This window comes from Oscarella lobularis, chromosome 3 (genome assembly GCF_947507565.1).
Source record: "Oscarella lobularis chromosome 3, ooOscLobu1.1, whole genome shotgun sequence".
Classification (NCBI taxonomy): Eukaryota; Metazoa; Porifera; class Homoscleromorpha; order Homosclerophorida; family Oscarellidae; genus Oscarella; species Oscarella lobularis.
This window is the reverse complement of record NC_089177.1, coordinates 3,382,892-3,409,553: the sequence shown is the minus strand read 5'-3', so window position 1 is coordinate 3,409,553 and position 26,662 is coordinate 3,382,892. Positions and strand designations below refer to the sequence as shown.

At 47.1% G+C, this 26,662-nt stretch overlaps 11 protein-coding genes across 16 annotated transcripts; 8 read left to right on the top strand and 3 right to left on the bottom strand.

Moving 5' to 3' along the window:
• Window positions 1-24: 24 nt before the first annotated feature.
• On the top strand, window positions 25-2,302 carry LOC136185231 (RNA polymerase II subunit A C-terminal domain phosphatase-like). Its single transcript, XM_065972321.1, has 5 exons — window positions 25-221; window positions 270-356; window positions 403-487; window positions 549-919; window positions 973-2,302. The coding sequence occupies exons 1-5, from the start codon at window positions 25-27 to the stop codon at window positions 2,210-2,212; spliced, it is 1,980 nt and encodes a 659-aa protein (XP_065828393.1). The 3' UTR covers window positions 2,213-2,302.
• Window positions 2,203-3,015, bottom strand: LOC136185232 (UPF0547 protein C16orf87 homolog). The gene is made up of 4 exons (XM_065972322.1): window positions 2,954-3,015; window positions 2,728-2,839; window positions 2,589-2,662; window positions 2,203-2,528 (listed from the first exon to the last, which is right to left on the bottom strand). The coding sequence occupies exons 1-4, from the start codon at window positions 2,999-3,001 to the stop codon at window positions 2,286-2,288; spliced, it is 477 nt and encodes a 158-aa protein (XP_065828394.1). The 5' UTR covers window positions 3,002-3,015; the 3' UTR covers window positions 2,203-2,285.
• A 12-nt stretch (window positions 3,016-3,027) lies between these two features.
• Window positions 3,028-4,783, top strand: LOC136185228 (uncharacterized). The gene is made up of 11 exons (XM_065972316.1): window positions 3,028-3,147; window positions 3,205-3,250; window positions 3,306-3,489; window positions 3,561-3,733; window positions 3,784-3,854; window positions 3,909-3,958; window positions 4,012-4,075; window positions 4,131-4,223; window positions 4,279-4,394; window positions 4,442-4,536; window positions 4,594-4,783. The coding sequence occupies exons 1-11, from the start codon at window positions 3,055-3,057 to the stop codon at window positions 4,665-4,667; spliced, it is 1,059 nt and encodes a 352-aa protein (XP_065828388.1). The 5' UTR covers window positions 3,028-3,054; the 3' UTR covers window positions 4,668-4,783.
• Window positions 4,784-4,791: 8 nt separating this feature from the next.
• On the bottom strand, window positions 4,792-5,939 carry LOC136185229 (sperm microtubule inner protein 8-like). 2 transcript variants are annotated; one of them, XM_065972318.1, is made up of 8 exons: window positions 5,729-5,939; window positions 5,612-5,676; window positions 5,428-5,465; window positions 5,306-5,373; window positions 5,185-5,258; window positions 5,067-5,137; window positions 4,971-5,003; window positions 4,792-4,923 (listed from the first exon to the last, which is right to left on the bottom strand). In XM_065972318.1, the coding sequence occupies exons 1-8, from the start codon at window positions 5,904-5,906 to the stop codon at window positions 4,899-4,901; spliced, it is 552 nt and encodes a 183-aa protein (XP_065828390.1). In that variant the 5' UTR covers window positions 5,907-5,939; the 3' UTR covers window positions 4,792-4,898. The 2 variants fall into 2 exon arrangements, with proteins under 2 accessions (XP_065828390.1, XP_065828391.1); XM_065972319.1 differs by having other exon boundaries at window positions 4,794-4,923; window positions 5,185-5,249.
• A 59-nt stretch (window positions 5,940-5,998) lies between these two features.
• LOC136185230 (ubiquitin-conjugating enzyme E2 variant 2-like) lies at window positions 5,999-6,827 on the top strand. The gene is made up of 5 exons (XM_065972320.1): window positions 5,999-6,159; window positions 6,214-6,350; window positions 6,406-6,531; window positions 6,583-6,662; window positions 6,719-6,827. Exons 1-5 carry the CDS (start codon window positions 6,135-6,137, stop codon window positions 6,777-6,779), a joined length of 429 nt encoding a protein of 142 aa, XP_065828392.1. The 5' UTR covers window positions 5,999-6,134; the 3' UTR covers window positions 6,780-6,827.
• Window positions 6,828-6,932: 105 nt separating this feature from the next.
• Window positions 6,933-11,003, top strand: LOC136185227 (myosin-M heavy chain-like). 2 transcript variants are annotated; one of them, XM_065972315.1, is made up of 21 exons: window positions 6,933-7,068; window positions 7,125-7,196; window positions 7,244-7,393; window positions 7,459-7,566; window positions 7,633-8,230; window positions 8,395-8,483; window positions 8,535-8,640; window positions 8,689-8,744; window positions 8,798-8,905; window positions 8,959-9,210; window positions 9,258-9,317; window positions 9,371-9,427; window positions 9,480-9,540; window positions 9,598-9,746; window positions 9,798-9,986; window positions 10,036-10,128; window positions 10,182-10,301; window positions 10,353-10,426; window positions 10,482-10,533; window positions 10,592-10,779; window positions 10,837-11,003. In XM_065972315.1, exons 1-21 carry the CDS (start codon window positions 6,967-6,969, stop codon window positions 10,877-10,879), a joined length of 2,727 nt encoding a protein of 908 aa, XP_065828387.1. In that variant the 5' UTR covers window positions 6,933-6,966; the 3' UTR covers window positions 10,880-11,003. The 2 variants fall into 2 exon arrangements, with proteins under 2 accessions (XP_065828387.1, XP_065828386.1); XM_065972314.1 differs by having other exon boundaries at window positions 10,482-10,779.
• Window positions 11,004-11,990: 987 nt separating this feature from the next.
• On the top strand, window positions 11,991-14,493 carry LOC136184431 (alanine--glyoxylate aminotransferase 2, mitochondrial-like). The gene is made up of 15 exons (XM_065971336.1): window positions 11,991-12,085; window positions 12,142-12,221; window positions 12,290-12,382; window positions 12,460-12,551; window positions 12,610-12,733; window positions 12,790-12,884; window positions 13,015-13,108; window positions 13,169-13,265; window positions 13,329-13,429; window positions 13,483-13,575; window positions 13,620-13,692; window positions 13,751-13,899; window positions 13,956-14,105; window positions 14,166-14,264; window positions 14,328-14,493. The coding sequence occupies exons 1-15, from the start codon at window positions 12,046-12,048 to the stop codon at window positions 14,427-14,429; spliced, it is 1,482 nt and encodes a 493-aa protein (XP_065827408.1). The 5' UTR covers window positions 11,991-12,045; the 3' UTR covers window positions 14,430-14,493.
• Window positions 14,451-16,265, top strand: LOC136184455 (tRNA (guanine-N(7)-)-methyltransferase-like). The gene is made up of 8 exons (XM_065971365.1): window positions 14,451-14,573; window positions 14,624-14,837; window positions 14,936-15,061; window positions 15,127-15,197; window positions 15,248-15,290; window positions 15,343-15,444; window positions 15,497-15,814; window positions 15,877-16,265. Exons 1-7 carry the CDS (start codon window positions 14,500-14,502, stop codon window positions 15,626-15,628), a joined length of 762 nt encoding a protein of 253 aa, XP_065827437.1. The 5' UTR covers window positions 14,451-14,499; the 3' UTR covers window positions 15,629-15,814; window positions 15,877-16,265.
• Window positions 14,935-16,853, bottom strand: LOC136184454 (ubiquinone biosynthesis protein COQ9, mitochondrial-like). The gene is made up of 8 exons (XM_065971364.1): window positions 16,754-16,853; window positions 16,402-16,704; window positions 16,268-16,349; window positions 16,112-16,216; window positions 16,011-16,062; window positions 15,856-15,959; window positions 15,752-15,805; window positions 14,935-15,693 (listed from the first exon to the last, which is right to left on the bottom strand). The coding sequence occupies exons 1-8, from the start codon at window positions 16,822-16,824 to the stop codon at window positions 15,664-15,666; spliced, it is 801 nt and encodes a 266-aa protein (XP_065827436.1). The 5' UTR covers window positions 16,825-16,853; the 3' UTR covers window positions 14,935-15,663.
• Window position 16,854: 1 nt separating this feature from the next.
• LOC136184415 (pre-mRNA-splicing factor ATP-dependent RNA helicase PRP16-like) lies at window positions 16,855-23,654 on the top strand. The gene is made up of 26 exons (XM_065971311.1): window positions 16,855-17,450; window positions 17,846-17,972; window positions 18,028-18,155; window positions 18,819-18,880; window positions 18,941-19,096; window positions 19,149-19,334; window positions 19,385-19,543; window positions 19,608-19,766; window positions 19,820-19,900; window positions 19,956-20,117; window positions 20,167-20,313; window positions 20,385-20,483; window positions 20,543-20,654; window positions 20,711-20,773; window positions 20,835-20,990; window positions 21,060-21,160; window positions 21,861-21,907; window positions 21,971-22,133; window positions 22,178-22,342; window positions 22,409-22,557; window positions 22,609-22,663; window positions 22,721-22,855; window positions 22,971-23,096; window positions 23,153-23,248; window positions 23,303-23,424; window positions 23,475-23,654. Exons 1-26 carry the CDS (start codon window positions 16,889-16,891, stop codon window positions 23,545-23,547), a joined length of 3,591 nt encoding a protein of 1,196 aa, XP_065827383.1. The 5' UTR covers window positions 16,855-16,888; the 3' UTR covers window positions 23,548-23,654.
• Window positions 23,655-23,721: 67 nt separating this feature from the next.
• On the top strand, window positions 23,722-26,638 carry LOC136184436 (vacuolar protein sorting-associated protein 4B-like). Of its 4 annotated transcripts, none has more exons than XR_010669359.1 (14): window positions 23,722-23,820; window positions 23,887-23,998; window positions 24,057-24,207; window positions 24,264-24,355; window positions 24,408-24,565; window positions 24,623-24,741; window positions 24,850-24,998; window positions 25,058-25,139; window positions 25,199-25,418; window positions 25,468-25,534; window positions 25,602-25,675; window positions 25,731-26,038; window positions 26,195-26,253; window positions 26,324-26,638. XR_010669359.1 is itself a non-coding variant. In XM_065971342.1 (12 exons), exons 1-12 carry the CDS (start codon window positions 23,800-23,802, stop codon window positions 25,830-25,832), a joined length of 1,347 nt encoding a protein of 448 aa, XP_065827414.1. In that variant the 5' UTR covers window positions 23,722-23,799; the 3' UTR covers window positions 25,833-26,638. The 4 variants fall into 4 exon arrangements, 1 of the variants encoding a protein (XP_065827414.1); XR_010669360.1 differs by having other exon boundaries at window positions 26,186-26,253; XR_010669358.1 differs by having other exon boundaries at window positions 25,731-26,253.
• The last annotated feature ends 24 nt before the right edge of the window (window positions 26,639-26,662 follow it).

Genomic DNA, 26,662 nt, shown 5'->3' with positions numbered 1-26,662 from the left:
CCGCGCGGGTTAGCGCACGTCGCAATGTCTCGCAAAGTTTGCATCTCGGAGACGGACAGCTGTTCCGTCGAAGAATGGCGAATATCCGAAGGCGATTCGGTGACGAAAGGAACGATTCTATGTTGCTACAAGCTCGACGAAACGATAAAAGAGCTACGAAGCCCGTGCGTGGGCAATGTCGCTCGCATTTTGACGCAAGAAGGAACGAGAGTCCCTCCGAAGTAAGATGACGTCACGTCGACGTTACGTTACGATCTATCTCTACACAGCGAGACGGTCGTGGAAATCGAACCGGGGTGCGATCACAGCGTCGTCGTATTCGACATGTGCGCGCACTGCGGCGCCAATTTGAAAAAGTAGGCGAAGAAACGAAGAAAATAAGAAATTTTACATTTCATTCAGGATAACCGGCCAATCGGACGAAAGAGGCGCAACCGCGTGCATTCCTCTTCTTCACACGATGCCGGAACTAAAAGTCAGCAAAGAGGTACGAGAAAAAAACGTTTCTTGAATGAAAACGTCAGTCCCGCATGCGCACTTCTTACTAGGAAGCGAGACTGATAGCAAGTCAAGACGAAGGTCGACTCATTCAACAGCAAAAACTCGCTCTGATCGTCGATCTGGACAAAACTGTCATTCACACGACAATCGATCCGTCCATTCGACCGGGACTCAAGGACGTCTACGGCTTTCACTTGCCCGGTCATCCGGATCTCTATCACTGTCGCTTGCGTCCGGGAACGCTCGATTTCATCGAACGAATGGCGGAAAAATACGAAATGCACGTCGTCACGATGGCCGGACGTCACTACGCGCACACAATCGCCAATCTGCTTGATCCCGATGGAAAATACTTTCAAAGACGCGTTCTATCACGTGACGAGCTTATTGATCCATTTTCCAAGGCACCTAATCTCAAGTAGGAAGCATAATGCAATGTATAGTGAGTCATCTCTAGAATGTTCCTTTTAGGGCCGTGTTTCCCATTGACGATTCTATGGTCGTAATCATTGATGATCGCGAGGACGTGTGGGGCTCGCGATCCAATTTGATTCAGGTTAAACCTTACGAATTTTTCACGGGAGTCGGCGATATCAACGCGCCGCCGCCGCCGCCGCCGTCGAAAGAGACGGCGGATCGAAAGAGATCTCAGAATTCGAATTCGGGTTTTTCTCCACCACCGCCGAAAAAAGTCGCCACCGAAAAAAACGAAAAGGTAGATAAAGACGATGATGACGTCAACGGAAAAGTAGATAAGGAAAACGGAAAGGAGAACGTCGACGAGGAAGTGGATTCGGATTCGTCGCATTCGTCGCTCTCCCGCGGCACAGCCGACGTCGACGAATCGTCAACATCCCACGTCACGGCAACAAAATCCTCGAAGGAAATCTCGGAGAACGAAGCGGCAGACGAAGCGATGAAAGCGCTCGAGGAAAACGACAAAGATCGCTATCTCGTTCATCTCCAACGCGTCCTCGAAAACGTTCACGACGCATTCTACGACGAATTCAAACGATTGGACGACAAGTCGCGCTATCCGGACGTGCGAACGATCTTGCCTCGTCTACGAGCGACCGTTCTCAAGGGCGCCAACGTTCTCTTCAGCGGCGTCATACCGACGAACATGAAGCAGCCGAAACAGCACGTCGCCTGGCGAACGGCAATTGCGCTCGGCGCCAAAGTGAGCTCGCAATTGGAATTGCCCCAGCGGAAGTCGCGTAAAACGACGAGATTCGTTACGACGCACGTGGTTGCGAATAGGGCGGATACGTATAAGGCGGCTCAGGCGCGTCGAGCATTGGGGGTCTTTTTGGTGAGCGTCGATTGGCTGTGGCAGTGCGCCGAGCAGTGGGATTGGGTCGACGAGGAAGCGTTTCCCGTTGCTGGTGATGTTCCGGTTGCCGTCGATTTGGAGTCTCCACTTCTCGTGAGAAAACGTAAGGGGGATGATGATAAGGTGAGCGGTGGCGAGACGAGGGGAGGTCGGACGTTAACGCGACTTCTGAGCGTGCAAGACATCGAGGAAATGGATCGAGAAGTCGACGAGGCAATGAATAGCGAGTCGGACGAGGGAAAAAGTGACGTGGAAGAATTGTCCAATGAGAATGAGAGTGGTCCTGACTCGGAATCCGGGAATTCGTCAGAAGATGACATGGTCAATTTGCTCAACGCCGAAATAGCCGCGAAAGAGTCGGATTCCGATTCCAATTAGTCTTTTATATATAAATAGGCAATTAGCTGCTCAATCCACTACGGGACGTTTTACATGTATAGTTCTATAAATTCTATTTTTTCTCCACTAGACGATCTTTCATCAACTTCCGATTGAGATCCATTAGAGTGAGACTGAGCGCGTAAGCGCGCTCTTTGGGCGGCTGCCACGTCTCCTCCATCGCCCGTGCGTCCATTTCTAGCGCTTCCTCGGCGCTTCCGCCGTCGTTTCGTTGATTTTTCCGACGTCCCGGTCGACGATTCCTTGCTGGCGCCGCGGCGCTGCCGTTCATGTCGTTTTTTGATTCTAAATTCGTCTAAAAGGCAAAGGACGCGGTGCGTGAAAGGGAATGCGTTTGTGACGTCGAAGAAATCACGTCGTAGGCGTAGGATCGTTGAGGAATTGGTTCAGGTGAATAGCGCGGCGCCGGTTGGCGCGCTCTTGTCCGGGCTAACGAGAAAAATCAAGCGTTTGCTGATTGGATCTCTATGTAGCGAAATCTCGGTTTCCCGTACCAGGTCGTCGATCGAAATTCAACGGGGTGACGTTGTACGGCGGCGCGCACACGGCTCTGCGCGGCAGAAATGCGTGACCACACGTGGTACATGCCTTGCAAGCGACGGGAATCTGTAAAACGAAAGCGCACGTCGATTAGAGACGAAAAGCACGCAAAGATTCAACGCAACGCGTCGAATTGTCGATAAAATTGTTTTTTGCAAGCAAAAAATCAATTCGACTCACGCTCGCTGCACATTTGGGGCACTTTTTCACTCTAACAATGCAAGACATCGGCCTTTCTTTTCTTCTGCGCACGCGTAATCCGACCTTGCCGAAAACGAACGATGCAAACCTTCGTCGCGCTTTTCCTCGCCGTGATCGCCTCGCCGACGATCGCCAGCAACGTCGTCGACTTGGATAAGAGCAATTTCGACAACGTAACCTCGAACGCGCGCACGCAAATAAGAAAAAAACCCGATTCTCCCGTCTACTAGTACGTCAACGGCGACAAATTCGCCTTCGTCGAGTTCTACGCGCCCTGTAAGTCGACAAGAGAGTGAAGAGACACCTCTCGATCGGCCTATTTCTCTTCCAGGGTGCGGCCACTGCAAGAATCTCGCTCCGGCCTACGAAGAAGTCGGCGACGCGTTTGCGAACATCGAAGGCGTGCTCATCGCCAAAGTGGACGCCGACAGCGAACGCGATCTCGGCTCGCGATTCGGCGTCAGCGGCTTTCCGACGTTGAAGTATTTTTCGAAAGGAAGCACGAGCGCCGAAGAGTGAGCCGTCGCGTCCGCGAGAAAAAAAAGGGGGCCCCCTTTCGAGGAAAACTTTTTTTTCGCTTTTTTAGCTATAGCGGCGGACGCACGGCCGACGACATTGTGACTTTCATCAACGGGAAAGCGTCGACAGCGGCTCGAGTGAAAAAAGCGGCGACCACCGTCTTGGATCTCGATACGGCGAATTTCGACAAGTTCGTCAAAGATTCGTCGAAAAATGTTCTCGTCGAATTCTACGCACCATGTAAGTGAAAAAATTAATTAATAATTAATTAATATTAAATTTGGTTTTAGGGTGTGGTCACTGCAAGGCGTTGACGCCCAAGTACGAAAAAGTGGCCCAGACATTCAAAAACGAACCGGAAGTACGTCTCAAAAAAGACAATAGTAATAAATATTTAATTATTTGCTGTTTCTAGTGCGTTGTAGCTCGTCTTGACGCAGATGGCCACAGAGACATAGGAGAAAAGTATGATTTTTAATTAAAATGTATTTTCAGTATCATGGAATTTTTTCTTGCAGATACGGTGTCAGTGGTTTCCCCACTATCAAATTCTTCCCCAAGGATAACAAGGATGGGGAAGACGTAGGGTTTTTAATTAATCGAATTTAATTTCTCTATTTCATTTCTTCTGATATAGTATAGCGGCGGTCGCGAGACATCAGATTTTATCACGTTTTTGAACGACAAATGTGGAACACATCGCGTCGAGGGAGGAGGCTTGGATTCCTCCGTGAGATTCATTCCTTCTGTGCGTAGCGTTGATCCGCAATGTCATTGATTTTTAGGCTGGATTAATTGACGAATTGAACGTATTGGCTCAGAAATTCATGGCCGAGGAGGAGAACAGGGCCGCTATACTGGAAGAGGCGGGCAAAGTAGCCAGTGAACACAGCAGTCCAAAGTATGGGGCTCTTTGTAATTTTTTTATTTTTTTATTGACTTTTTGAGGGATGCCAATTATTACGTCAAAGTGATGGAAAAGATTAGGGAGAAGGGAAGCGATTTTCCCACTACCGAATCAGCTCGTCTTGAAAAAATTCTTGGTTTGAAGACTCTATCAATTAATTAATTAATTAATAATTAATTGATTTTTTGTGTAGGCGGAGCTGTTAGTGCCAACAAGGCGGACGAATTTGGCAAGCGGAAAAACATTTTAGGCCAGTTCACCGTCTAGAAAGCAAAAGAAGTGTTGTCGGATGGCCAAAAATTCAATTTTTGGGTTAGTGATGTCATCTTTGCTGTCTGGTTTTGTGTTGAATTTGCAATCATCGTCTTTCCCGCTCACACTTACACGTAGCTAACTGACGTCATCAGATTAATCATATCATTTAATGGGATACATTAGGAACTAGAGAGAGAGAGAGAGAGAGAGAGAGAGAGAGTTTTTCGTTCCCTTGGCTTCCTTTTAATGCCATCCCGATGAGGAAATTCTTGACAGAGATTCAATTTAGCGTTACGCTAGCTTCTTAGACTTTACCCGTATGTAGTGAACGTGTCCCTATGTCGACTGCTACGCGTTGCGGAAAAAAAGATTATATAGCACCGGATTTATTAGGGGAAGTGCTAAGCTTACTAGATTGTAGCTGGAATTGGTCGGGGGCGTTTTGTTGTTTTTTCCGTGCTTGGTTCTTGTCGTAGTGTGTACTGAAATCAAGCTAGAGGCCTTATATATGTGATAACGACGAGCTGACCCGCCACGCTGACGTAATTTGAGGGTGAAAATGCCGACCGGCGTATCCGGAAAATTGTGTATTTGCTAGATCGACTACGGTGTAGTCGTTCGTTTGCTTAGAAAATTCGTGACGCAATTACCTTTACTTGGTAGAGAAGCCGGACTTGACACCGTCCTCGTAAAAACGCGCCATTCAAACGGTTTGATTCTACGGAATAATCAATCTCGGCGAGGTTTTTTCGAATTTTAATTTTTGACGCACTTTATGCTTTGCAGCGATTTTCCCGTGGACGTTATTTCCTGTTAATAGAAAGAAAAGCCGCTAATAATTAATTAAGGTATGCACGTGCATGCATCTATTTCCATGACGTCGCTACCGTAAACGAACGAGTTTTTCATTCAAAAACGATCGCAAACGGACGTCAAAACTGCTCGACTGAACTTGCCTTGCATGCTAACGGAGCTGGAGGATCGATCGTTGCTGAAGTGGTACGTCCAGCGCGAAAATCATCTATACGAGATATCTATGCACCCCGCGAGGTTGAAGTCTATGAATTCGTTACCAAGTGAGCATAGTGTGGTGGTTCTGCTATGCTCGGATGGTAATTTTTCCATGGCATCATCTCTGTCCATCCGGCGCAGAGTGGGAAGGTGAGGATTGTAGAGAGTCTGTTTCACTGCTGAGAGCTGATAGCGGCCAAGACAATTGGTCCGCGGCTGATAGCGATGAAAATCGGTCATATTGATTTGCTCTCCCCAAACGAACCGTGCGCAATGGAAATAGCTAGAGTTGATTTCAACAGAAGAAAAAGTAATAATAGGAAAAAATATAACAAAAGTCGCTGATTTATAACAACGTATCAACCGCGAATCAAATTCAAATCGAGGGTTTGATAGCCAAAAATCAAATTCACACGTGGAAAAGCACGTGGTTCCAATTTAATTCAACCTTCTGTTCAGCGTTCGACGATGGCAAGTGGATCGGCCGTAAAAGGTGATCGACATACGTTAGAGCGCGTTCACTTGCAGCATCGCTGTCCCATTGCAGTGCCAAGGAACTTTCGCCTACTCGAAGAACTCGAAGAAGGCCAAAAGGGTGGCGATGGAATGACGAGCTGGGGGCTCGAGGACGACGATGACATGACTCTCACGAAGTGGACGGGCATGATCGTAGGTCCGCCGAGGGTAAGCGGCGTCGAATAAGAAGGTGGGGCCCCATTTGAGGTGTTCGCTTTTTTAGTGTCCGTTCGAGAATCGAATCTACAGTCTACGACTCGTCTGTGGGCCGAAATATCCGGAAGAGCCGCTTACCGTGCAGTTTCTGACGCGAATTCACATGAACGGCGTCAACCCTGGGACTGGAATTGTGAGCGGAAGAGTTGGGGCCCCCTTCGATTATTTTATTATTTATCCGCAGGTTGATCGAAGATTAGTTCCGACTTTAGCTAGATGGCAGTCGAGTTTTACCATAAAAACGGTTTTGCAGGACTTGAGAAGGTGGGGTGGGGATTGAAGAAAAAAGACCGTTTTTGGGCAATTTTCATTATTTTTAGATTGATGACTCTAAAGGAGAACTTGAAGTTGAGCCAACCCCCTGAGGGATCGCACTATTAGTTGCTATAAATGTCTGTATTGGATACGAGAAATTGGGAAGCAAAAGTGTGCAGGGTCGAAGGAGTCTTTTTCTGTTTGCTACATGTACTTCACATATTACATAGTTCGACGCGCGCTAATCGCTTTCGTATCCGGGGAGAGCCTTGTTGCCTAGATCCCGTAGGCAAACTAAAGAAAACGACGCGCTATGAACGTTTCGGACATACAAATGATCAGTGCGTCGCCAGCGCACGGTCTCAGGCACGTATTTGCACTTCCTCATCGCACCGACGTGCTTTTGAATGAGCAAGTAAGGCGAAACGAGCTCGCCTCCTCGTTTTGCACGGCCTCTTCGCCCCCGTTTAGTTATGCTTAGTCCAAGACTCCCAAGCTAACTTGGAAAGAGCTCTCAACGCATTGGAAGAAGCCGAAAACAACGTACTGTACTTCAAAATTCGTTTTCGAGACGTTCAATTCTCTAGCAGGACGAACAAGAACGACAATTGGATCAAGTAAACGTGCTAAAGAGTCGAACAGACGAACTGATCGTTCTGCTGCAAGTTCTGGTAAAAATTCGCACGGAATTAGCCCACACCATGCGAGACTTAGACAGAGCTCGAAAATCGGGCGAACAGGTAACGAAAACTCAAGAGAGGGAGGGGCTAAGGCTTCCACAAAAACACTTAGGGACTCGTTCTAGACCAAATCCTTGCAGAAGCGTGTACAGTGGCTCGAAAACAGACTCGAGAAATTACTTCTTTCGCGAAAGAAAGCGCGAAGAACGCGAACTAGGCCCGTCCTAACGGAGGTATTTAGAAAATCAATGGGGGTCCCAATTTTTAATCAATGGGATTTTTTTCTACGGGTATATTAGCCGAGACGACCTCTAGCGGAGTCGCACAGAAGCGACGAATACGTAGAAAGGCTCGAACGCCGATCTTCTAAATTATTTGAGAAGATTGACGATGACAGCGAAGAAGAAGAAGAAGAAGAAGAAGAAGAAGAAGAAGAAGAAGAAGAAGAAGAAGAAGAAGAAGAAGAAGACAGCGACTGGTCGACAGAATCTGATACCGAATCTTCTAAAAGCAGCAGCACAACAACAAGAAGGGAAAACGAAGATCGAAGCGTCATTATCGCCGATTCTCCTCCCCTTCACAATCGCTCCGTCTCGTCGACGGAAACGGACACGTTGCCGGTCACCTCCAAACTCGTCGCCCAGTACGGCGCTCTCGTGACGGCGCGACGCACGAAAGAGCAACCCCAACCGCCCTTTTTACCCGATCGCCATGACGACGCCGATACGATGACTGAATTGAAACGACCCGGTTTCTATCGGCGATCGCCGCCGAGACCGCTCTCGCGACCGCCAACGCTTCATACGCAGTATGAATTCACGGAAGGCGTTGGAATAGAAGATCCGTTGTCGTGGCACCAGCTAGGGCTTCCTCTTCAGTCTAGTTATATAGCAAGAAGTGAGTTTACACTAGCGACGTAACGTAACGTAAGAACTCTTCTCTTGATTGGTCGCTTGCCCTTTGTGATGTCATGACTCTTCTTGACCATATTTGGACGTTACGTTACGTCGCTAGAAGGTTTTGAGAGGGAGGCTTCCCGGATCACCTGATTCCTTTGTTAGGGTCTGCTAGTACGTCTTTGTTGTGGGGTGCGCGTACTCGGCGTTTGATGAAGCGGCACGATCCGATAGAGGAGAAAATCGAAGTCGAGGTAGATTAATTAGAGAGGCGTGGTCGTGTTTTAGCGAATTTTTAATTAAAGCGCACTGAATTCGGCAAACTCGCGCGAAAAATCGATAAGATACACGATTACGTCGAGAACACGGTCGACGATTTGGCAACGGGCCAATCTCAAGCGGATCGCCGCAGTAAAAAAATTCAATTAAAATAAGCAACAAAATTGACCGGATGTCTAGTGGCGCGACTTTTTCAACCGTCAAACCCGATTCCGAGTACCGTTTCCCCGGCAACAGTACGTATAAAAAAATAGCGAATTTTTCTCCGCTATTGATTCCTTAATTGAAGGTGAATGCGCCCGTGAACGACGTTCACGCCGCCGTTTACGCCGCCGTTCCGCCTCTCTGTCTTCCTCGTCTCGACGGCGGCGGCGGCGGCACTCGACATCTCGTCACCGTGGGCTTTTTTTTAAATTTTCGCGTTCTATCATTTTAAAAAAATTAATTAAGGATCGCACGAGAAGTTTTCCGGCGCCGCCGTCTCGTTGGACGGGCGACGCGAAGGCGAGCGAATTGAAAGCGAAGCGAATTGTCGCCGACGTTTCGGCCGTCGGATTGAGCGGCGGCGGCGACTTCAAAGCGGGAGAAAAGTCGAGATCGAAAACCCGCCGTAAAACGTTCTCCGCCGCAGCCGCCGGATTGCGCAATCGACATCGTACGGGAAAGAACGATATATTTTCTCAGAAACAGAAGCGAATTGAGGTTGGGATACTTCAAAAAATTGCGATTATAGTAGAGCGTTTCTTTAGGATTTGATCCAGCATCAATTGACTTCTTCCCTCGCTACTACGAGACGCGATGCGGCGAAAGTGCGCTCCCCGCGTTCGACGTACGACTTCTCTAACTCTTTTATCGCGTGCAGAGTTTAGGGCTACTCGGTTGGAAAGACGACGAAATTTTGACGGCTTTGAAGCGGACGGTAAGCGTCTCCCTAGAACGGTCAGACGTTCGGTTAAATAAATCAATAAAAGGTCTCGAGTGAGGACGATTATTTGGTGCAATTAGAAGCGAGTAGGTCGCTTCTACTCTTGGGTAAATAAAGCCTATAGTCTATAGTAGAAAAATCGACGTTTTTTCCTCTCTTCGCAGAAGCGTGGGATGTCGAGGCTATGATCGTCGCGGCGTTCGCACTTCGACGCGGCACGCAAGAACTTCGACTCGATTTACTGACCGTACTCGCGACGAGTTTAAAACACTCGAAGCCGTGCGACGACGACGACGACGACGGAGTGCAGGAGGTAAGAAGCGACTTTTCCACGAATTTTCCGCGACGCATGCACTGTCCCCAGACTTTTCGTACACTGTGCACCGAGATCGTTTCGTTGATGTCGAGCCGTTTCGACGCGAGAGTTGCGTTTCGGGCGGCCGTCGTCGCCTGCTACGCGACGGACGCGATTCCGCCGACGACGGCGACGGAAGCGCAGCGATTAATTCACTCTACGTTAGAAAACGATTCGCTTCCGACCGTTAAATTGATAGTGAGTCCCTCGAAACGAACGTTCTATAGTCGGTAAAAATCCTAAGCAGGCTTTGGAGGCTCTCGTGGAGCAGTTGCACTGTTACCCAGACGAAGTTATCGATGCTGTATTGAATCTTCTTAGAAGCGCCTTTTCGGGAAAAGTCCGCGATGCTGCGTCTTTTGTCCCGCGGTTTTTTTGTACGCTCGCTTTTAGATTCGGGCTTCCGCGGCGCGTTTGCTCGCTCACGTCAGTCGCGCCGCCCTCTCGCGCTATTATAACGCCGGAGAGTTGCACGAAACGCTGGAGAAAAAGCTGTGGAATGATCCTAGCGAGGTATCTACGGTAAAAGCACGCACACGCGGCTAGCACCTTTGAACGATATAGGAGGTGCGCGTAGCAGTATCAGATACACTAACAGCGATGGGAAAAAGGAGAGAAATTTGCCAAAAATTAGTCAAGTACGTGTATATATAGCAAAGAAATCCTTGCCCACGACAAATTTCGTATAATTAGACAATTAGAAGATGTTGACGATAACGTTCGTGCTCAAGCCGTCACAGCATTGGTTGGCAATGCAATTTGGCCGTGTTTTTTTACACGCGGGGGGTGTTCTTTTCTTTTAGGGTACCGTTGGAATAGAGAACGTTCAGCAGTTGCGCTTGATTCTCGACTTGCTCGAGCTAGACTCGAGCGTGCACGTTCGCGTTCAAGCGGCTCGTGCGTTATCTCGCGCCGAAATAGCCGGAAGCAATTCGAAAGTCGTACGAGTGCTGAAGGAGAGAGCGGAAAAGAGCGACGGCGTTTTAGCGAGGTAAGAATCGTCGCACCATACACGTTTTTGGGCCCAATGAGAACCCTATACGTATAGAGAAGCGAAAAAAGCGCTGAAAAAATTAATGAACACATCCTAAAACTGTTCATATCATTTTAAATTTTGAAATGAGGTGTACAATTGAAGCACATCCATATAAGTTTTTGATTAATTAACATTGATTGAGAAGAAAAATTAGTGAAGTCGTAACTTTTTAATTAATTAAATGTCGATGATTCCGACGGGGTGGAGGCCCAGTTTGGCTTGCAGCGCTCGCATTGCATTTCCATCCTCGTCCTCGTCGTCTCCGTCGTCGCGGCGGCGGCGGCGTCGGCGGCGGCGTTTCTCAATTTGGGGCAGGCGCGGAGGGGCGGGTCGCGCTCCGAACGTGAATGCGTTCAGGTGCGAACAAGTGGCGACGAGACGGCGCATTCGGTTGCTGCAATTGGCGCACGTCTTCGTCGTCGTCGTCGCTGTCGCACTTTTCGTTCCCTTACGAAGCGGTTCCAAAAAGTGCACTTTCTTGTTTTCCGTTGCCTCCGCTCTCAGTTTCGATTTTGTTTTGAAAACATCGACGGATACCGGCTTTGTTTTTCTTATCGTCACCGTCGGCTGTTGACTTGCCGCTGGATTGGGCTCCTTGACGACGACCCGACATTTCTGCCACACACACCGGAATCAGGTATATAAGAGAAATTCCCGTAGTCTTTTTATACCCCTGGAGTCGAGCCGCGCATCGGTGCCGCGTGCTGCGGCAGTGTTCGTCTGGTTTTAAGCGGTCTCGTTCTTCCGATAAAGCTAAAGAAACGTTATCCTTCTGCAAGGATGCGTCCTAATTTGAAATAACCGTAAGAATTCTCCCGTGGTCATCGTTATGATTTCCTCGTCGGAAATCATTCTTTTAAGGATCGGTGGTTCGACTGATTGTGCTCTTGCGGGTTCGGAGCAGCGCTTTTTGTCGTGCCGCGGCACGTGCTTTCGACAAGATGTCATGCGGATTGAAACGGCGGACTCGGAGTCGAAACGGCGACAGCAACTCGTTCGTCGGCCCACAACGCAAATTATAGATCTTTTTTCCGATCGACATTTGATTTGGTACGCTTAGTCTCGACGGGCTCGCACGCAGGGGCAAGTCCACGCCGAAGACGCCTCGACACTTGAAAAGAAACCGCGCCCTAGCGGCTGTCGCGTGACGCACGCTAACTACGGGAACTCCAGGGACGACCCACGCAACGCCTTTGTTCGTTTACGCTCCATCCTTTCTCCATGCTTGCAGGCGCTTTTAGAAGAATCACGAAAACGGCCGGTGAGCATGATTCGATGACGTTTGTGCACTCGCAGCTGGAAATGCATTGTGTACAGCGTCGGCTTTTTCCACGACGGCAGCGGCGACGAATTTGCCCCAAATGCCGCCATGCGATTTCACTCCAAAACCTTTCGATGTACGGAGACGTCTCTAAGACTCTTCGATGAATAAATCAATAAATTAATTGATTAATTATTTACAAAGGGCATGTCCAAGGCGAGGGCCAAAGAGGTGAGAGCTACTCACCTCAGTCCGGCGATGCTGACGTTTTATAAAGACCCCGTCTATGTTCATCAAGTGCGTAGTTTTTTTAATTAATTAATTAATTAATTAATTATGTATTGGGGAATTTTGGATTTTTTTCCTCTCCCTAGGGACACAAGCAGTGGCTTTTTGATTCCGACGGAAAACGTTATCTCGATCTTTTTGCGGGGATTGTGACGGTCGGAGTCGGTCACTGTCATCCGTAGGAGAGAACAGTGCTACTTCTTCATCACGTCACGTGGTATTCTTTTTTATATTAGAACTGTACTCAAGGCTGTTGTGGATCAGCAGGAAACGCTTTGGCACACAACCAACATCTACATGCATCCGAAAATTCACGAATACGCCGAACGCTTAACAGCCACGTTGCCAGACTACTTAGATGTATGGTGTACCAACTCACAGGAGTAGTCTATAGCATTTTTCTCTCTTTTTTTCAGGTTGTTTATCTTGTGAACAGCGGCTCTGAGGCAAATGATCTGGCCATGGCCATGGCAAGACTCTATACGGGGAAATATGATATTGTATCATTGAGGTGACATGTCTCTAAATATAAATTGATCTATTCTATTCATCACATGACCTTTGATCTAAATCTATTAGCGGCGTCTTGCTCTGTTTATCACGTGACCGTTGATCTAATAATAGTATTTGTGTTTGTATAGGAATGCGTATCACGGGTTGAGCACTTTTGCTATGGGAGCCACTTCATTGGGTAATTGGATGCAGCAGATGCCGACGAGAAATGGTCTTCTTCAGGCACGCATCATTCCAAAAAAAAATTGCTATTATATAATCATTTCTTTTTCTCTTGTGTAGTCAATGAATGCCGACGTTTATCGCGGTCCGTGGGGAGGCTCGAATTGCCGGGAGGAATCCAGTCAGGTTGTTGACAGAACGTGCGACTGTTCTCCAGGTTTGAACCAATTATTAATTATTATTATTATTATTATTATTATTATTATTTCGTTTTCTGCAGGCGAATGCAAAGCGTCGGATATGTACGCCGGTCAACTCGAAGACGTTCTCAAGCATTGCACGCCGAAAAAGATCGCCGGCTTCATCGTCGAATACATTCAAGTCCGATTAATAAATAAATAAATAGCATTTTGCAATTTTAATTAAAAAAACAGGGAGTCGGCGGATGCATGCAACTTCCGCGCGGATTCATATCAAAAGCGTTTGAATTGATTCGAGCCAAAGGAGGCTTATGCATACTGGACGAAGTGAGAACTTCCAAGGGGATTTCTTCTCTAAATCCGTCTCTCAGGTTCAAACAGGATTCGGTCGCATGGGCACTCATTTTTGGGGTTTTGAAGCCGCCGGCTGCCAGCCGGACATAAGTGATAAAAACCCCCCGAGATTTATTATATATTTCCCAATTTTTTCTTCTTCTTCTAGTTGTCATGGCCAAGTCTATTGCGAACGGGTTTCCCATGGGCGCCGTTGTGACTCGCAAAGAAATAGCGGCGAGTTTGACCAGCGCTTTGCATTTGAACACGTTTGGCGGAAATCCTATGGCCTGCGCCGCAGCCACGGCCGTTCTCGACGTAAAACTCGCACTCCTTAGCGATTTTTTCTCAATGCGAGATCGCTTTCTGTCAAGGTGATGGAGGAGGAAAAGTTGCAGAGCCACGCGCTCGACTTGGGCCGATATACGTTGAGAAAAATGGAAGAATTGAGAGACAAGTATCCGATCATCGGCGACGTGCGTGGCAGAGGACTCATGCTGGGAATGGAACTCGTCAGCGATCGAGTAAGAGTAGCGGGAGTTTTCAAATGAGGGGGAGCCCCCTTTCTTTTTTTTTTTTACTAGGAAACTCGTACTCCGCTTGCTCCCGAAATCGTGGCCAATATCTTCGAGGATTGCAAAGACATGGGAATACTTTTTGGAAAGGGCGGTCTCTATGGAAGTGTAAGGGAGGCGCGCGAATCGATCGTAGGAGCGATTTACGCGTTCTTTCTTTTTTATTCTTAGTGCTTTCGCATAAAACCTCCTCTCTGTGTGACGAAGGAGGATATCGATTTTGCTATGGCCGTGATGGACATCGCGTTTCAAAAGCACCAGCCTCAAGCTTAGTTACAGAAAACCTTTGGCGGCGTCTTTTTGTGTTTTGTAGCTGAAACGTATACGGGACGTTCAACTCCAAATGAGCCTTCCGCAGAAGAAGTATTACCGCCAGCGAGCGCATGCCAACCCCATTGCGGACCACTTGTTCGACTAGTAATCTATTCGACAGCTTGTCGATCGTTTGCGAGCTCATTCGACTCTAGTCCCGTTCGTCCAGACGAAATGGATTGGTCGAAACTCTACCCGAGCGTTTTCGAAAGCCCGTCGGAGCCAAACGACAGCGAATCGACGTCGAAACGCTCGAAACCGCCATCGGTCGAATTCGTGGACGTCGGTTGCGGCTACGGGGGTCTTCTAGTGGAGCTCTCCGCTCTATTTCCTCACACTCTTATGCTGGGATTGGAAATACGAGTCAAGGTACAATTCGGGTCACTTCTGGGCTAAATGTTTTTAATTAACTAATACACCGCGGGGGGATACATTTTTTAATTGAATTAGAGGTTTTATTGCTTTAGGTGTCTGATTATGTTCGGGAGAGGATTGAGGCTCTGCGCCTTCAGCATCCTGGTTCTTATCAAAATATTGCCGTCATTCGTTCGAATGCCATGAAATACATGCCTAATTATTTCGGAAAAGCTCAGGTTCTTTGCATTCTATTAAAAACTATTTCGATTATTAATTAATTAATTAATTTATGGGGGATCAGCTGAAGAAAATGTTCATACTATTTCCCGATCCGCATTTCAAGAAAAAGAAGCAGAAATGGAGAATAATAAGGTAAAGAAAACCATTCCAAACGAAGCGATCAGCCACTCTCCTTCTTCCAGCTCCACACTTCTCTCCGAATACGCCTACGTATTAGCCGAAGAAGTAAACGTCTCTACATCAACAAAACAAAAGAATATCCCTTTTCTTTTTCCAGGGAATCCTTTACACCATGACCGACGTCAAAGACGTGCACGATTGGATGGTTTGTCACCTTGACGACCATCCCCTTTTCCGACGACAAACAGATGCGGAATCGGTGAGAAAATGAATCTCCGTTTTTTTTCATTTCCACGTCATCTGGGTCTTAGGCAAATGATCCCGTCATCGAAAAATTGTATGAGAGCACGGAGGAGGGCAAGAAGGTGACTCGAAATAAGGGCGATAAATACATGGCCGTGTACGTGCGAGTCGCCGATCCTTATGTTCTAATGGAAACATAAGTATTTATATATTAAAATAACACGTGATGGATTTCTCAGTATCGTCGTCCTATCATTCCGGAGATCTTTTAGGAGAATAAGTCTTAGAGCTGATTTTTTTGGGAAATGATATTGCTACTGTACCGTGCTGATTGTCGTTTCTAGCAACTGGAGCGACGATTTGCATTGCGATTCAATCTAGAATACGTAAGGAAATAGAGATGATAAATAATTAATTATTTAATTACTCTTTTCCTTGCTCTAAGAAGAGCCACGAAATCGTCCAGCCGATTCTCGACAAACGTCCACGTGTTTTCGTAGCCCGGTGATCTATCTTGAAGCATGTACAGTTCTGTTTATAGATAAAACATAAACGCGTTGGCTGGAGACAATAGTCACGTGCCTGCAGAGCCATAAATAGCTCCCAGCGAGATTCTCTTCGTATACCAGTTCATCTAGAAGTATGTTAGGGAAATTTTTTATTGGAAAAATATCTCGACTGACGTCGGTAGAATTGTCTCCAGCCAAGTACCATATATCGTCCATAAGATGACCGAGATTTGTAAATGCTTCCACTGTATACTGTGGTTGAGACTGAAGAGCCAAAGCCTTTAATTAAAAAATGATCCATATGAATTAAATGAAATGAAATGTTTTTACCTGTGGCCACTTTTCAATGTAGGGCTCAATTAGTGCTAAACGCGCTTTGATTATGTCGTATAAAAACGCAGTCACATTTGGCCTGTAATGACCGTTTATTTTAATTAATTAATTAATTAATTAATCGTTCTCACTTTTCCTCGTCTGTTTTAGTTCTCGGCGACTTTGGATAAAATTCTTCGACGATTTGATTATTCGATTTTCTTTCGAAATAGAAAATGATATCGATAGCGCCACGTGAAACGAGGCCATGAGCAACGGATGGAAATCCGAGACTTTTCGCTGCTCGAGACAGAGCCTGTTTTGACCAGCCATACTCCGGAACAAATTCTAAGGCTAAATCGAGAAGTTTTCCCTTCGTGTCCTCTTCTTCTTCCTGCTTGCTCGACTTTCTGACGTCAGAATATTTTTGACTATCCGTCGACGTAGAGAGACGACTGTAAAAAGCGTCTGAATTGTGAAATGTGAACAAGCAGAAGGACGTACGCGACAAAACGCGTCCTCGGATTGCTCCAGTGCATAAAGAACTTCGTACGGAGGCAGCGAACCAAAGACATCTCGTAGACCCCAGCGTGCGTTAGACGCATTCGATAATTTTCGATTGTTCTCGTTCTCTTTGCGATGGCCGAATGCCCGTCGGGATTCGACGAAGCGCCGAGCCGACTCGACGCACCGTCGACGGCATCAGTCGGCCTTCTTCTCAAGAAGAAACCGAGCGGCGACGGCGAACAGCACGTGTTTCGCAAACCCGAATCGTCCCTACTCGGTCTCCAAGCCCTGGCGGCGAAAAAGCGCAAGGAACGCGAAGAGGAGGAAGCGGCGGCGGCGGCGGCACCGAAGCGCGTGCGAACCGATCGTAAAGGCGACGACGACGAAGAAGGAAGGAGATTGAGTCGGGGAAGTCGATCGGAATGGGAAAGCGATCGCGAACGCGAATATCGACGTCCGTCGCATCGATCCTATCGTTCGACGAGGACGGAAACGCCGTCGTACACGGGCGGCGTGAGCGAGGAAGCGCGAATGAAGCAGATGCGTCGACAGGAAAGGGATCGGCACGGGGCCATGTACGTATCGTCGCGAGATCGGGGAAACGCCGCCGGGGCGCCGCCGCCACCGCGATATCGCGCGAAGGCGAAGGCGAGCGAGAACGATGATTGGGATGGGAAGAGAACGCCGAGAAACGGTGAGGATCGAATTAAAAAAATCACGGGGGGAATGCGCGACGTTAGAATTTGGATTAAAATTATATGACGTCAGAAATAATTATTACGAGATGTGAATCAAGTTATTATTTAAATATGACGTCATAAATGCGTGATGTTGTCGGAATTTGGAAGAACATTTAGATATGATGACGTCAGAAATAAATAATTACGGAATGTGACGTCATAAAATCAAGTTTTCATAGATTTAATTATTTCATAAATGCGGAAATTGGAAGAAAATGAGACGTCATTTAGATATGATGACGTCAGAAATAAATAATTACGGAGTGTGACGTCATAAAATCAAATTATCATAGATTTAATTATTTAAATATGACGTCATAAATGAATTAACTCATCCTTTTCCTTTTAGAGTCATGGACTCCATCGCGGTCAGGGTGGGACGACGATGAGGCGATTCGTTCGACGCCCGGCAGTTCGAAATGGGATCAACCTTCGCCGGCTCAGTCCATTTCATCGGGAGGAGAATCAGTTCGAAGGTATGGATTTTGACGTCGGATTAATTATTTATTTATTTATTTATTGTTTTTTTAGACCCGGTGAACGATACGGAAGTAAGGAGACACCGCTTCCGACCCCGTCGTACAAGTCGAACGCGTGGGCAAAGAATCGGCATCGATCCAGCGAAACGCCGCGCCTTTCGCGAGGAATGACCGGACGAGGTTCGTTCGACTTCAAAAGCAATGTGCAGGGTTCTGCCCACGTGGGTCGGCATGGGTCGGCCCCGACCCTCACTCGCCTATCGCCGACCCATACACTACTAAAACGTTATGCCGTTTGCCTTCTCCCTATGCCTTTTGCCTTCTCCTACAGTATGCCTTTTGCCTTCTCCCCATGCCTTTTGCCTTCTCCCCATGCCTTTTGCCTTCTCCTATTCCCTTTGCCTTCTCCTATGCCTTTTGCCTTCTCCCTATGCCTTTTCCCTATGCCTTTGCCTTCTCCCTATGCCTTTTGCCTTCTCCCTATACCTTTTGCCTTCTCCCTATGCCTTTTGCCTTCTCCTATGCCTTTTGCCTTCTCCTATGCCTTTTGCCTTCTCCCCATGCCTTTTGCCTTCTCCCCATGCCTTTTGCCTTCTCCTATGCCTTTGCCTTCTCCCTATGCCTTTGCCTTCTTCCCGTTCAAACGTTCAAGACAATTTTTAAAATGGTTTTAAATATGGTCCAAGACAGTTTTGAAAATGGTCCAAGACAATTTTGCCTTAGACGATTCATAAAAGTGTCTTGGACAATTTTCCAGACCTTCTTCCCACACTGAAAAAATTCTCGGCAGGACCCTGAATGTGACAATGCATTCAAAAAAAATTCCTTTGTGTCTTTGCGCAGAAGAAAAGGAGAACGTCGAATTAAACGAAGAAGACAAACGAGCGTGGGAAGACGAACAAAAGGTAAATAAAAAATTAATCAATTATATGCATATTTGGAATCGTTTTTTCTTCTTCTTCTAGCGACTGGATAGAGCTTGGTACGACATGGACGCCGGCTACGACGAAAAGAACAACCCGTTTGCTGACGTCACCGACGAGTATACGAAACAAAGAGAAGACCAATTCGCCAAAATGGCGCAGAAAAAGATTTCGGCTCAGCAGAAGCAAATTCAAAAGGTGAGACAAAACCCGGATGCTGTCGTCAGTCACACGATCCCAAACACTCCAGGATAACGAGCGTTGGGAGACGAATCGAATGCTGACAAGTGGCGTCGTTCAAAAACTGGAATTCGACGAGGAATTGGAGGAAGATGCCGGCGCGAAAGTTCATCTTCTCGTGCAGAACATCGTGCCGCCTTTTCTCGACGGTCGAATCGTTTTCACGAAGCAACCGGAGCCCGTCGTTCCAATCAAGGTTATTAATAAATAACGATTATGCGTATAAATAATTTTTTTTCTTCTTAGGATCCGACCGCCGATATTGCCATTATTGCTCGCAAGGGAAGTGCGCTCGTCAAACGGCGTCGCGAACAGAACGAAATCAAGAAAGCGCAGCGGAAGGAGTGGGAGATGGCCGGCACCAAGCTCGGCGATCTCTTGGGAATCAAGAAAACGGAGGAAAAGGCGCGCAAAAAGACGACAGGGGAATTTTTCTTGAAGAGGGTTTTTTTCTTTCTTTCTCTCCTAGGATGCCGACGTCGCAGACGACGGCACTGTGAACTACAAATCCGGCCAACGATTCGCCGATCACATGAAAAAGAAAAACGTCGCGCTGAGCGAATTCGCGAAGGAGAAATCCATAAAAGAGCAAAGGGAATTTCTACCCATATACACGTGTCGACAAGAGGTTAGAAAAAAATTCGTCAAAAAAATTTCCGCTCTTTTAATTAAAAAAACCAGCTCCTAAACATCATACGCGAAAATAACGTGGTCGTCATCGTCGGAGAAACGGGATCGGGAAAAACGACTCAGCTGACTCAGGTATCAAAATCCAATAATAATTAATTTTAATTCGAGATTTGTTTTTTTTTTTCAGTATCTCCACGAGGACGGATATTCGCGATTTGGCATGATCGGCTGCACGCAACCGCGTCGCGTTGCCGCCATGTCGGTCGCTAAGCGAGTCAGCGAAGAAATGGGCGTCGAACTGGGAGAAGACGTCGGTTACGCCATTCGCTTCGAAGACGTAACGGGACGGGTAAGAGATAGAAGAGAGAGAGAAAAGAGAGTAGAGCGTCTCGTATTAGAATACTCTGATTAAATACATGACGGACGGAATTCTATTGAGAGAATCGTTGAGAGAGCCGGACTTGGATATGTATAGCTGCGTGATTATGGACGAAGCGCACGAGCGCTCGTTGAACACGGACGTTCTCTTTGGGCTTCTACGAGAGGTGGGGGAGGGGGGAGGGGGGCAAATCGAATTTTAGAGGGATGAAGGGTTGAATGGACTCTCGAATTCTAGGTGATTTCGAGACGTCGCGACTTGAAACTCATCGTCACGTCGGCGACAATGAACGCCGACAAATTTTCGGAATTTTTCGGAAACGTGCCGACGTATACGGTGCGACGAGAATAATTATTCCGACCCCTTCAATTTATTTTTTTTTCGTAATTTTATAGATTCCCGGTAGAGCTTTTCCCGTCGACGTTTTCTACAGTAAGAATCCGTCCGAGGATCACGTGGAAAGTTCGGTGAGACAGGCGATTCAAATACACTTGCAGGCGCCCGGCGGTACGGCGGACTCTTTTTTCTTATTTTACCGTTCGAATATTCGAGTTTTTTCGCAGGCGACATCCTAATTTTTATGTCCGGTCAAGAAGACATCGAAACGACGTGTGAAGTGATACAAGGTAAATACGTCTAAGCGATTTTTTCCCCTATTGATTTATTGATTTTCGAAATTTCGTCTAGATCGTCTCGAAGAAGTCGACGAAGCTCCTCCGCTCGCTATTTTGCCTATTTATTCCCAATTGCCGTCGGACTTGCAGGCGCGGATTTTTCAAAAGGCTCCGGACGGCGTTCGCAAGTGCGTCGTCGCGACCAACATCGCCGAAACGTCGTTGACCGGTTCGAAAGGCTGAAAAAATGATTTTCTCGCTCAATTGAATACTTGGTGTTTTTTCCTTTTCCCCCCAGTGGACGGAATCATTTACGTCATCGACGCCGGCTTTTGCAAACTGAAAGTCTTTAATCCTCGCATTGGGATGGACGCGTTGCAGATCTACCCAATCAGTCAGGTAGGAAAATTCCGTTTAGAAACTACCGTCGTACATAAATTAAATTTTAAGTAGGAAATAGTTATTTTACAGTAGCCTTGTAACGGTCCGTGATTAGTTCAGGTCAAGAAAAGTACGCGATCTTGATTAATCAAGTAAATTAGTTAGGCCTACAGCAGCTTGGGATATAGAAATACGGGACCGTAACGCTGTTGTTACTAGTAGTTTTCCGGGGCCGCAAAACCGTCGCGTGGGTTTTCCGGGATCGCAGAAAAACCGTCGCGTGGGTTTTCCGGGATTACAAAAAAACCTTTGCGTGGGTTTTCCGGGATCACAGAAAAACCTTCGCGTGGGTTTTCCGGGATTACAAAAAAACCTTTGCGTGGGTTTTCCGGGATCACAGAAAAACCTTCGCGTGGATTTTCCGGGATCGCAGAAAAACTGTTGCGCGAGTTTTCCGGGATCACAGAAAAACTGTACGCGGGTTTTCCGGGATCTCCGAGATCAAACAACTATTGCAGTAGTTTTCCGTGGGTTTTCCACGGTAGGCGCCTCGCAGAAGGCCACGCCAAACACGTGCAGGTTAACCTGGAGGTAACCCACGTACTAAACTGAACTTTTAAGTACGCGGCGTACCTAATCCTACGTTGTAAAATAGTTTGCACAGTTCTAAGTAGAGCTCCATTGAGAAATAGAGGCTCATTTTAATTTTTCACCAAAGGCCAATGCTGATCAGCGATCCGGTCGCGCCGGGAGAACGGGGCCGGGGTAAGGGCACTATAGGGCCTTCGTCCTTTTTCTCTTGAGAACACGTGCGTTCTTTCTCTTTAGGCAGTGCTTCCGGTTGTACACAGAACGCTGTTACAAGGAGGAACTCTTGTCCACCACCGTCCCGGAAATTCAACGGACGAATCTATCCAACGTCGTTTTGCTATTGAAATCGCTCGGCGTTCAAGATCTTCTCAAGTTTCACTTCATGGATCCGCCGCCGCAGGTTTGGGTGCAGTCGACCGTAATTAATAAATAATCGATTATTAGGATAACATGCTCAATTCCATGTATCAGCTTTGGGTTTTGGGCGCGTTGGATAATACGGGAGCGCTGACTCCCCTCGGTCGTCAAATGGTCGAATTTCCGCTCGATCCTGCCCTGTCGAAAATGCTCATAACGTCAATCGATATGGGCTGCAGTGCAGAAGTCTTAGTACGTCCCATCCAATTGCGAAGAAACCCCACGACTCTTTAATTAATTTTTCTTAAAAAAAATAAGATTATTGTTTCCATGCTCTCCGTCCCGGCGATTTTCTATCGGCCCAGAGACCGAGAGGAGGAGGGAGACTTGGCCCGGGAAAAGTTTTCCGTTCCCGAGAGCGATCACCTGACAATGCTTCACGTCTATCAACAGTGGAGAACGAACCAGTAAGAGGAGAAAGAAGAAAACCCTTTTCGCGAGTAAAACGTTTTGCGTAGCTATTCCGCGAAGTGGTGCTCGGATCATTTTATTCACGTCAAAGCCCTCAAAAAAGTAGCAGATCTTTTTTCTATTTTTTAAAAATGTCCGCGCGATTTTGTGTGTGATTAGGTGCGCGAGGTGCGAGCTCAGCTGAAGGACATTATGGATCAGCAGAAAATGGAAATCGTGTCGTGCGGCAACGATTGGGACGTCATTCGCAAGTGCATCTGTTCCGCTTATTTCTTCCAAGCGGCACGACTCAAGGTAGGGGAGAATGAAATCAATTCTTATTAAATAATTAAATAATTTGGCACTTTAAGCGCGATCTTTATGCAAATAAATAAATAAATAAAATATATAGATCTTTTGTCGCTTTTAGGGCATTGGCGAGTACGTGAATTGTAGAACGGGAATGCCGTGCCATTTGCATCCAACGAGTTCCCTGTTTGGAATGGGATTTCAGCCGGACTACGTTGTGTATCACGAGCTTGTAATGACGAGCAAGGTGAGGCTCCTTTGTTCGTTTCTCTCTCCTTTTTATGACCTCCTTTTTTTTTGAAGGAATACATGCAATGCGTCACTTCTGTCGACGGAGAATGGCTAGCGGAATTGGGCCCCATGTTCTATAGTATCAAAGAGACGTCGCGATCCGTGCTGGTCAGTGCGACTTTTTTTTCCTCTTTTTTTCTCGTGCGAGTTTTGTTGCCATAGCAACGCGATGCCCGAGCTCGATCGCAGCTCAATGCAATGGAAGCGGAAATGGCTCTCGCCGCCGAGGCGATGAAACAGAGGGAGCTCGAAGAAGAGGCGAAGAAGTCGGCATCAACTCCGAGGTGCCGAAGAGCGCGTGTTTTTCTACTAGAATCATTGTTGTTCTTTATAGAAGCGTTATTTATACTCCCGGAAGAAAGTGTCCAATGACGCCGAAGAGAACTCCAGCGCGATTTGGAATTTAGAAAGACGTAAAGGTGAATTTATACATTGCATTTAGTGGATTTTGTTGGAGGGGAGTGCGCATCCCAAAAAAAATTTGACTTTTTTCCATCGTCCAGAACGAGAAATAACTACATTGCGTAATCGCCACGTGCGCACGGAGATACTATAATAGCGATTACGTAAACTTGTTCGTTAGATATCAATTTGCGACCCAAGCACATCACTTGACACAGAATCCCCGTTTCTTTCGTCGCTTGAGCGAGCGATTTGTCATGTCTGGGGGCGTGCTACAGGTACGAAGAGCTGTTCTCCAGACGCGTCGACGCGAATCGTCGCGCGACGTTCGTTTCGTTACCTAGAAAGCGATCGATTTGGCGTCGAAAGCGACGGAAGCGGATCGAGAGCAGAACTACGACGAAGCGCTGCGCTTCTACGAGAGCGCAGTCGAGCACTTCCTGCACGCCATGAAATGTAAGTAGGCGTGGCAGTGACGTCGGATTTCGAGAGCGAATCTTTCGTGCAAATTCAGACGAAACGCCGAACAAGAAGGCCAAGGACAGCATACGGGACAAGTGCGCCGGCTATTTGGAACGCGCCGAAAAGCTGAAGGCTCATTTACGCGGCAAAGATCATAAAAAATCGAAGCCAGTGAAAGAAGGCGATAGCGGCGGATCTTCCAAGTATAAAGAATAGAGGAGAAACGAAGAGGGGGCGTGGTCACCCGATTTTGACGTAGGAAGAAGAGCGGGGGCGGTAAAAACGATCAGGACGGCGATTCCAGTTCGGAGGACGACGCCGAGAAAAAGAAACTCAAGGGCCAAATATCAGGTATCAATAATTAATTAATAATTATGTATCTGTGATCGTGACGTCATTTTAGGGGCCATTATGATGGAAAAACCGAATATTAAGTGGGACGACGTGGCCGGATTGAAAGGAGCGAAGGAAGCTCTCAAGGAAGCCGTTATATTACCAATCAAATTTCCTCAAATGTTCACAGGCAAGAGAACGCCTTGGAGAGGAATTTTGCTCTACGGGGTAAATTCTCATTGCGCGCGCGCGCAAGTGTGCGTGAAGTAAATAGAGACATTGTAGCCGCCCGGTACGGGGAAGTCTTTCTTGGCGAAAGCCGTCGCGTCGGAGGCGAACAATTCGACGTTTCTCGCTATATCGTCGTCGGATCTCGTTTCCAAGTGGCTGGGCGAAAGCGAAAAGTGAGAAGAGAAAAATATTTTCGGAGGGCCCAACTCCAGAATACGAATTATTTTATTATTATTTTATTATTATTAATTATTATTTATTATTATTATTTTTCTTTCTAGATTGGTGAAGGAATTATTTGAGTTGGCGCGCGAAAATCGACCGGCTATTATATTTATCGATGAAGTCGACTCCTTGTTCGGCGCTCGAAGTGACAAGGACAGCGAATCGGCTCGTCGCATCAAAACGGAATTTCTAGTACAAATGCAAGGCGAGCGACAGACAGCCAATCGCAAATTAATTCTTATAACCTTATTTATTATTTCCTAGGAGTCGGCTCCGATAACGAAAATATTCTCGTCTTGGGCGCAACGAATATTCCGTGGGCTTTGGATGCAGCCATACGAAGAAGGCAACGATTAATAAAAAATTGGAATTAATTAATTAATTAATTAATTAAATGCCTATTAGATTCGAAAGACGCATTTACATTCCCCTTCCGGAGGTCGAAGCTCGAACGAAAATGTTCGAACTCAGTCTCGGCAAGACGCCGCACAATTTGACGCCGCGCGATTTTCAGCTGCTCGGCCGAAAAACGGAAGGATACTCCGGCGCAGACATCAGCATTGTCGTGAGAGACGCCCTAATGGAACCCGTGCGCATGGTCCAGCAAGCCACTCACTTCAAAACAGTAGAAGAGCTGTCAATTAATTAAATGCTATTATTAATAATTTTAATAGGTTTCCGGTCCGTCTCGCGAGGATCCGTCAGTACTGCTTTACGATTTACTGACTCCTTGCTCACCGGGTAATAATAGATAAATAAATAAATAAATCAACGCAATTTTTAATTGAAATTTTTTTATTTTCTCTAGGTGATCCGGAAGCGATAGAGATGACTTGGATGGACGTTCCCGGCGATAAACTATACGAGCCCGTTGCCGGCATGGTGAGAAAGCCTTTTTACAGCGAGAGAATACGGACCTCAGCCTTGTTCCCTTTAGAAAGATATGATGAAGGCTTTGGAGCACACTCGTCCGACTGTGAACAAGGACGACCTGGGGAAATTAGAAGAGTTTACGCGCGATTTTGGCTTGGAAGGATAGGTGAGTGGGGACGGGGGAACTCCGCGGGAGGAAGGGGTTGCGTTAGGGAGAATGTGCGCTTCGAAAATTTTAGTCCAATACTATACTTAATAATTAACATGATGTCGTTATCTGGGGTCCGCGTGACGGCGCATGCTCAAACTAAGCTCAAAGTCCTCAAACTACGCTAATCGGATCGGATCGAGGCTGCTGCGTTGGCTACACACGTAAGCGGGATTGCTTTTTGTGCATTTGAACGCTTGCACGACACCTACGACGCGAAAAATCGCTCGAGGGGGCCCCCATATCGGTGTCTCTCTTTCTTTCGACTTTGGCTGGGCGCATTCGGTCTCGCGTACGTTGTACTGAATTAGGCATTGCAGAAGATCACATCGGAGCTGCAAAAACCGCTCAGGAGAGCTCTTTCGCGTGGTCTGCTTTTGTAAGCCTCGAAGCGCTATGCTCGAAGTAGCGATCATCGCTCGCTCCCAGCTATCGCTCTTGCTCCTTAGGTTTTCTCCTGATGCTGCTTCAAAAGAGCAAGAGCTGAAATCGTCTCTCTCGATTTGCCTGATCAAAGAGAAGCGCCAGTGATGCTCATAAGAAGAAAAGGAGACTCTCTTTTTAGTCCGTACTGGTAGCATTTCGTTGCGTTTGCATGCAGAATTTTTTGCGCGGTGCACGGGTCCTAAGCATGAACGAAAAAACTGCTGTTCCGCGGCGGGGTCCCGGGCAAGACCCCGTCGCATCGCATGTACAAAGAGAAGCTCCATGTTATTTTTTATTTAATAAACCCGGAAGTAACCCGGAAGTAGCAAAAATCAAAACGAGCGTCCTTCCGGTGTCCGTGT

Excerpts from the sequence above, each read along its gene's own strand:
- LOC136185227 (XM_065972314.1), top strand. The coding sequence starts at position 6,967 with ATGAACGTTTCGGACATACAAATGATCAGTGCGTCGCCAGCGCACGGT. Across the intron at positions 7,567-7,632 it reads CTAGGCCCGTCCTAACGGAG|CCGAGACGACCTCTAGCGGA; the intron begins GTATTTAGAAAA and ends CGGGTATATTAG. Across the intron at positions 8,906-8,958 it reads GCACTCGACATCTCGTCACC|GATCGCACGAGAAGTTTTCC; the intron begins GTGGGCTTTTTT and ends AAATTAATTAAG.
- LOC136184436 (XM_065971342.1), top strand. The coding sequence starts at position 23,800 with ATGTCTGGGGGCGTGCTACAG. Across the intron at positions 23,999-24,056 it reads CTTCCTGCACGCCATGAAAT|ACGAAACGCCGAACAAGAAG; the intron begins GTAAGTAGGCGT and ends GTGCAAATTCAG. Across the intron at positions 25,140-25,198 it reads GATGCAGCCATACGAAGAAG|ATTCGAAAGACGCATTTACA; the intron begins GCAACGATTAAT and ends AATGCCTATTAG.
- LOC136185230 (XM_065972320.1), top strand. The coding sequence starts at position 6,135 with ATGGCAAGTGGATCGGCCGTAAAAG. Across the intron at positions 6,160-6,213 it reads AAGTGGATCGGCCGTAAAAG|TGCCAAGGAACTTTCGCCTA; the intron begins GTGATCGACATA and ends GTCCCATTGCAG. Across the intron at positions 6,532-6,582 it reads TCAACCCTGGGACTGGAATT|GTTGATCGAAGATTAGTTCC; the intron begins GTGAGCGGAAGA and ends ATTTATCCGCAG.
- LOC136184454 (XM_065971364.1), bottom strand. The coding sequence starts at position 16,824 with ATGTCTTTGGTTCGCTGCCTCCGTACGAAGTTCTTTATGCACTGGAGC. Across the intron at positions 16,705-16,753 it reads CCGAGGACGCGTTTTGTCGC|TCGTCTCTCTACGTCGACGG; the intron begins GTACGTCCTTCT and ends CGCTTTTTACAG. Across the intron at positions 16,063-16,111 it reads CTGGAGACAATTCTACCGAC|ATGAACTGGTATACGAAGAG; the intron begins GTCAGTCGAGAT and ends ACATACTTCTAG.
- LOC136184431 (XM_065971336.1), top strand. The coding sequence starts at position 12,046 with ATGCTTGCAGGCGCTTTTAGAAGAATCACGAAAACGGCCG. Across the intron at positions 12,734-12,789 it reads CGTTGCCAGACTACTTAGAT|GTTGTTTATCTTGTGAACAG; the intron begins GTATGGTGTACC and ends TCTTTTTTTCAG. Across the intron at positions 14,265-14,327 it reads AGGGCGGTCTCTATGGAAGT|TGCTTTCGCATAAAACCTCC; the intron begins GTAAGGGAGGCG and ends TTTTATTCTTAG.
- LOC136185232 (XM_065972322.1), bottom strand. The coding sequence starts at position 3,001 with ATGTCTTGCATTGTTAGAGTGAAAAAGTGCCCCAAATGTGCAGCGAGC. Across the intron at positions 2,663-2,727 it reads GAATTTCGATCGACGACCTG|CCCGGACAAGAGCGCGCCAA; the intron begins GTACGGGAAACC and ends TTTTCTCGTTAG. Across the intron at positions 2,529-2,588 it reads AACGATCCTACGCCTACGAC|ACGAATTTAGAATCAAAAAA; the intron begins GTGATTTCTTCG and ends TTTGCCTTTTAG.
- LOC136184415 (XM_065971311.1), top strand. The coding sequence starts at position 16,889 with ATGGCCGAATGCCCGTCGGGATTCGACGAAGCGCCGAGCCGACTCGAC. Across the intron at positions 22,343-22,408 it reads GCTGCAGTGCAGAAGTCTTA|ATTATTGTTTCCATGCTCTC; the intron begins GTACGTCCCATC and ends AAAAAAAATAAG. Across the intron at positions 22,558-22,608 it reads CAACAGTGGAGAACGAACCA|CTATTCCGCGAAGTGGTGCT; the intron begins GTAAGAGGAGAA and ends CGTTTTGCGTAG.
- LOC136185229 (XM_065972318.1), bottom strand. The coding sequence starts at position 5,906 with ATGACCGATTTTCATCGCTATCAGCCGCGGACCAATTGTCTTGGCCGC. Across the intron at positions 5,677-5,728 it reads CACCACACTATGCTCACTTG|ATGATTTTCGCGCTGGACGT; the intron begins GTAACGAATTCA and ends TATCTCGTATAG. Across the intron at positions 4,924-4,970 it reads GACACGTTCACTACATACGG|AATTTCCTCATCGGGATGGC; the intron begins GTAAAGTCTAAG and ends ATCTCTGTCAAG.
- LOC136185231 (XM_065972321.1), top strand. The coding sequence starts at position 25 with ATGTCTCGCAAAGTTTGCATCTCGGAGACGGACAGCTGTTCCGTCGAA. Across the intron at positions 222-269 it reads GGAACGAGAGTCCCTCCGAA|CGAGACGGTCGTGGAAATCG; the intron begins GTAAGATGACGT and ends ATCTCTACACAG. Across the intron at positions 357-402 it reads TGCGGCGCCAATTTGAAAAA|GATAACCGGCCAATCGGACG; the intron begins GTAGGCGAAGAA and ends CATTTCATTCAG.
- LOC136184455 (XM_065971365.1), top strand. The coding sequence starts at position 14,500 with ATGAGCCTTCCGCAGAAGAAGTATTACCGCCAGCGAGCGCATGCCAAC. Across the intron at positions 15,062-15,126 it reads ATTATTTCGGAAAAGCTCAG|CTGAAGAAAATGTTCATACT; the intron begins GTTCTTTGCATT and ends ATGGGGGATCAG. Across the intron at positions 15,198-15,247 it reads CAGAAATGGAGAATAATAAG|CTCCACACTTCTCTCCGAAT; the intron begins GTAAAGAAAACC and ends TCCTTCTTCCAG.
- LOC136185228 (XM_065972316.1), top strand. The coding sequence starts at position 3,055 with ATGCAAACCTTCGTCGCGCTTTTCCTCGCCGTGATCGCCTCGCCGACG. Across the intron at positions 3,734-3,783 it reads CGTCGAATTCTACGCACCAT|GGTGTGGTCACTGCAAGGCG; the intron begins GTAAGTGAAAAA and ends ATTTGGTTTTAG. Across the intron at positions 4,224-4,278 it reads GAGGAGGCTTGGATTCCTCC|GCTGGATTAATTGACGAATT; the intron begins GTGAGATTCATT and ends ATTGATTTTTAG.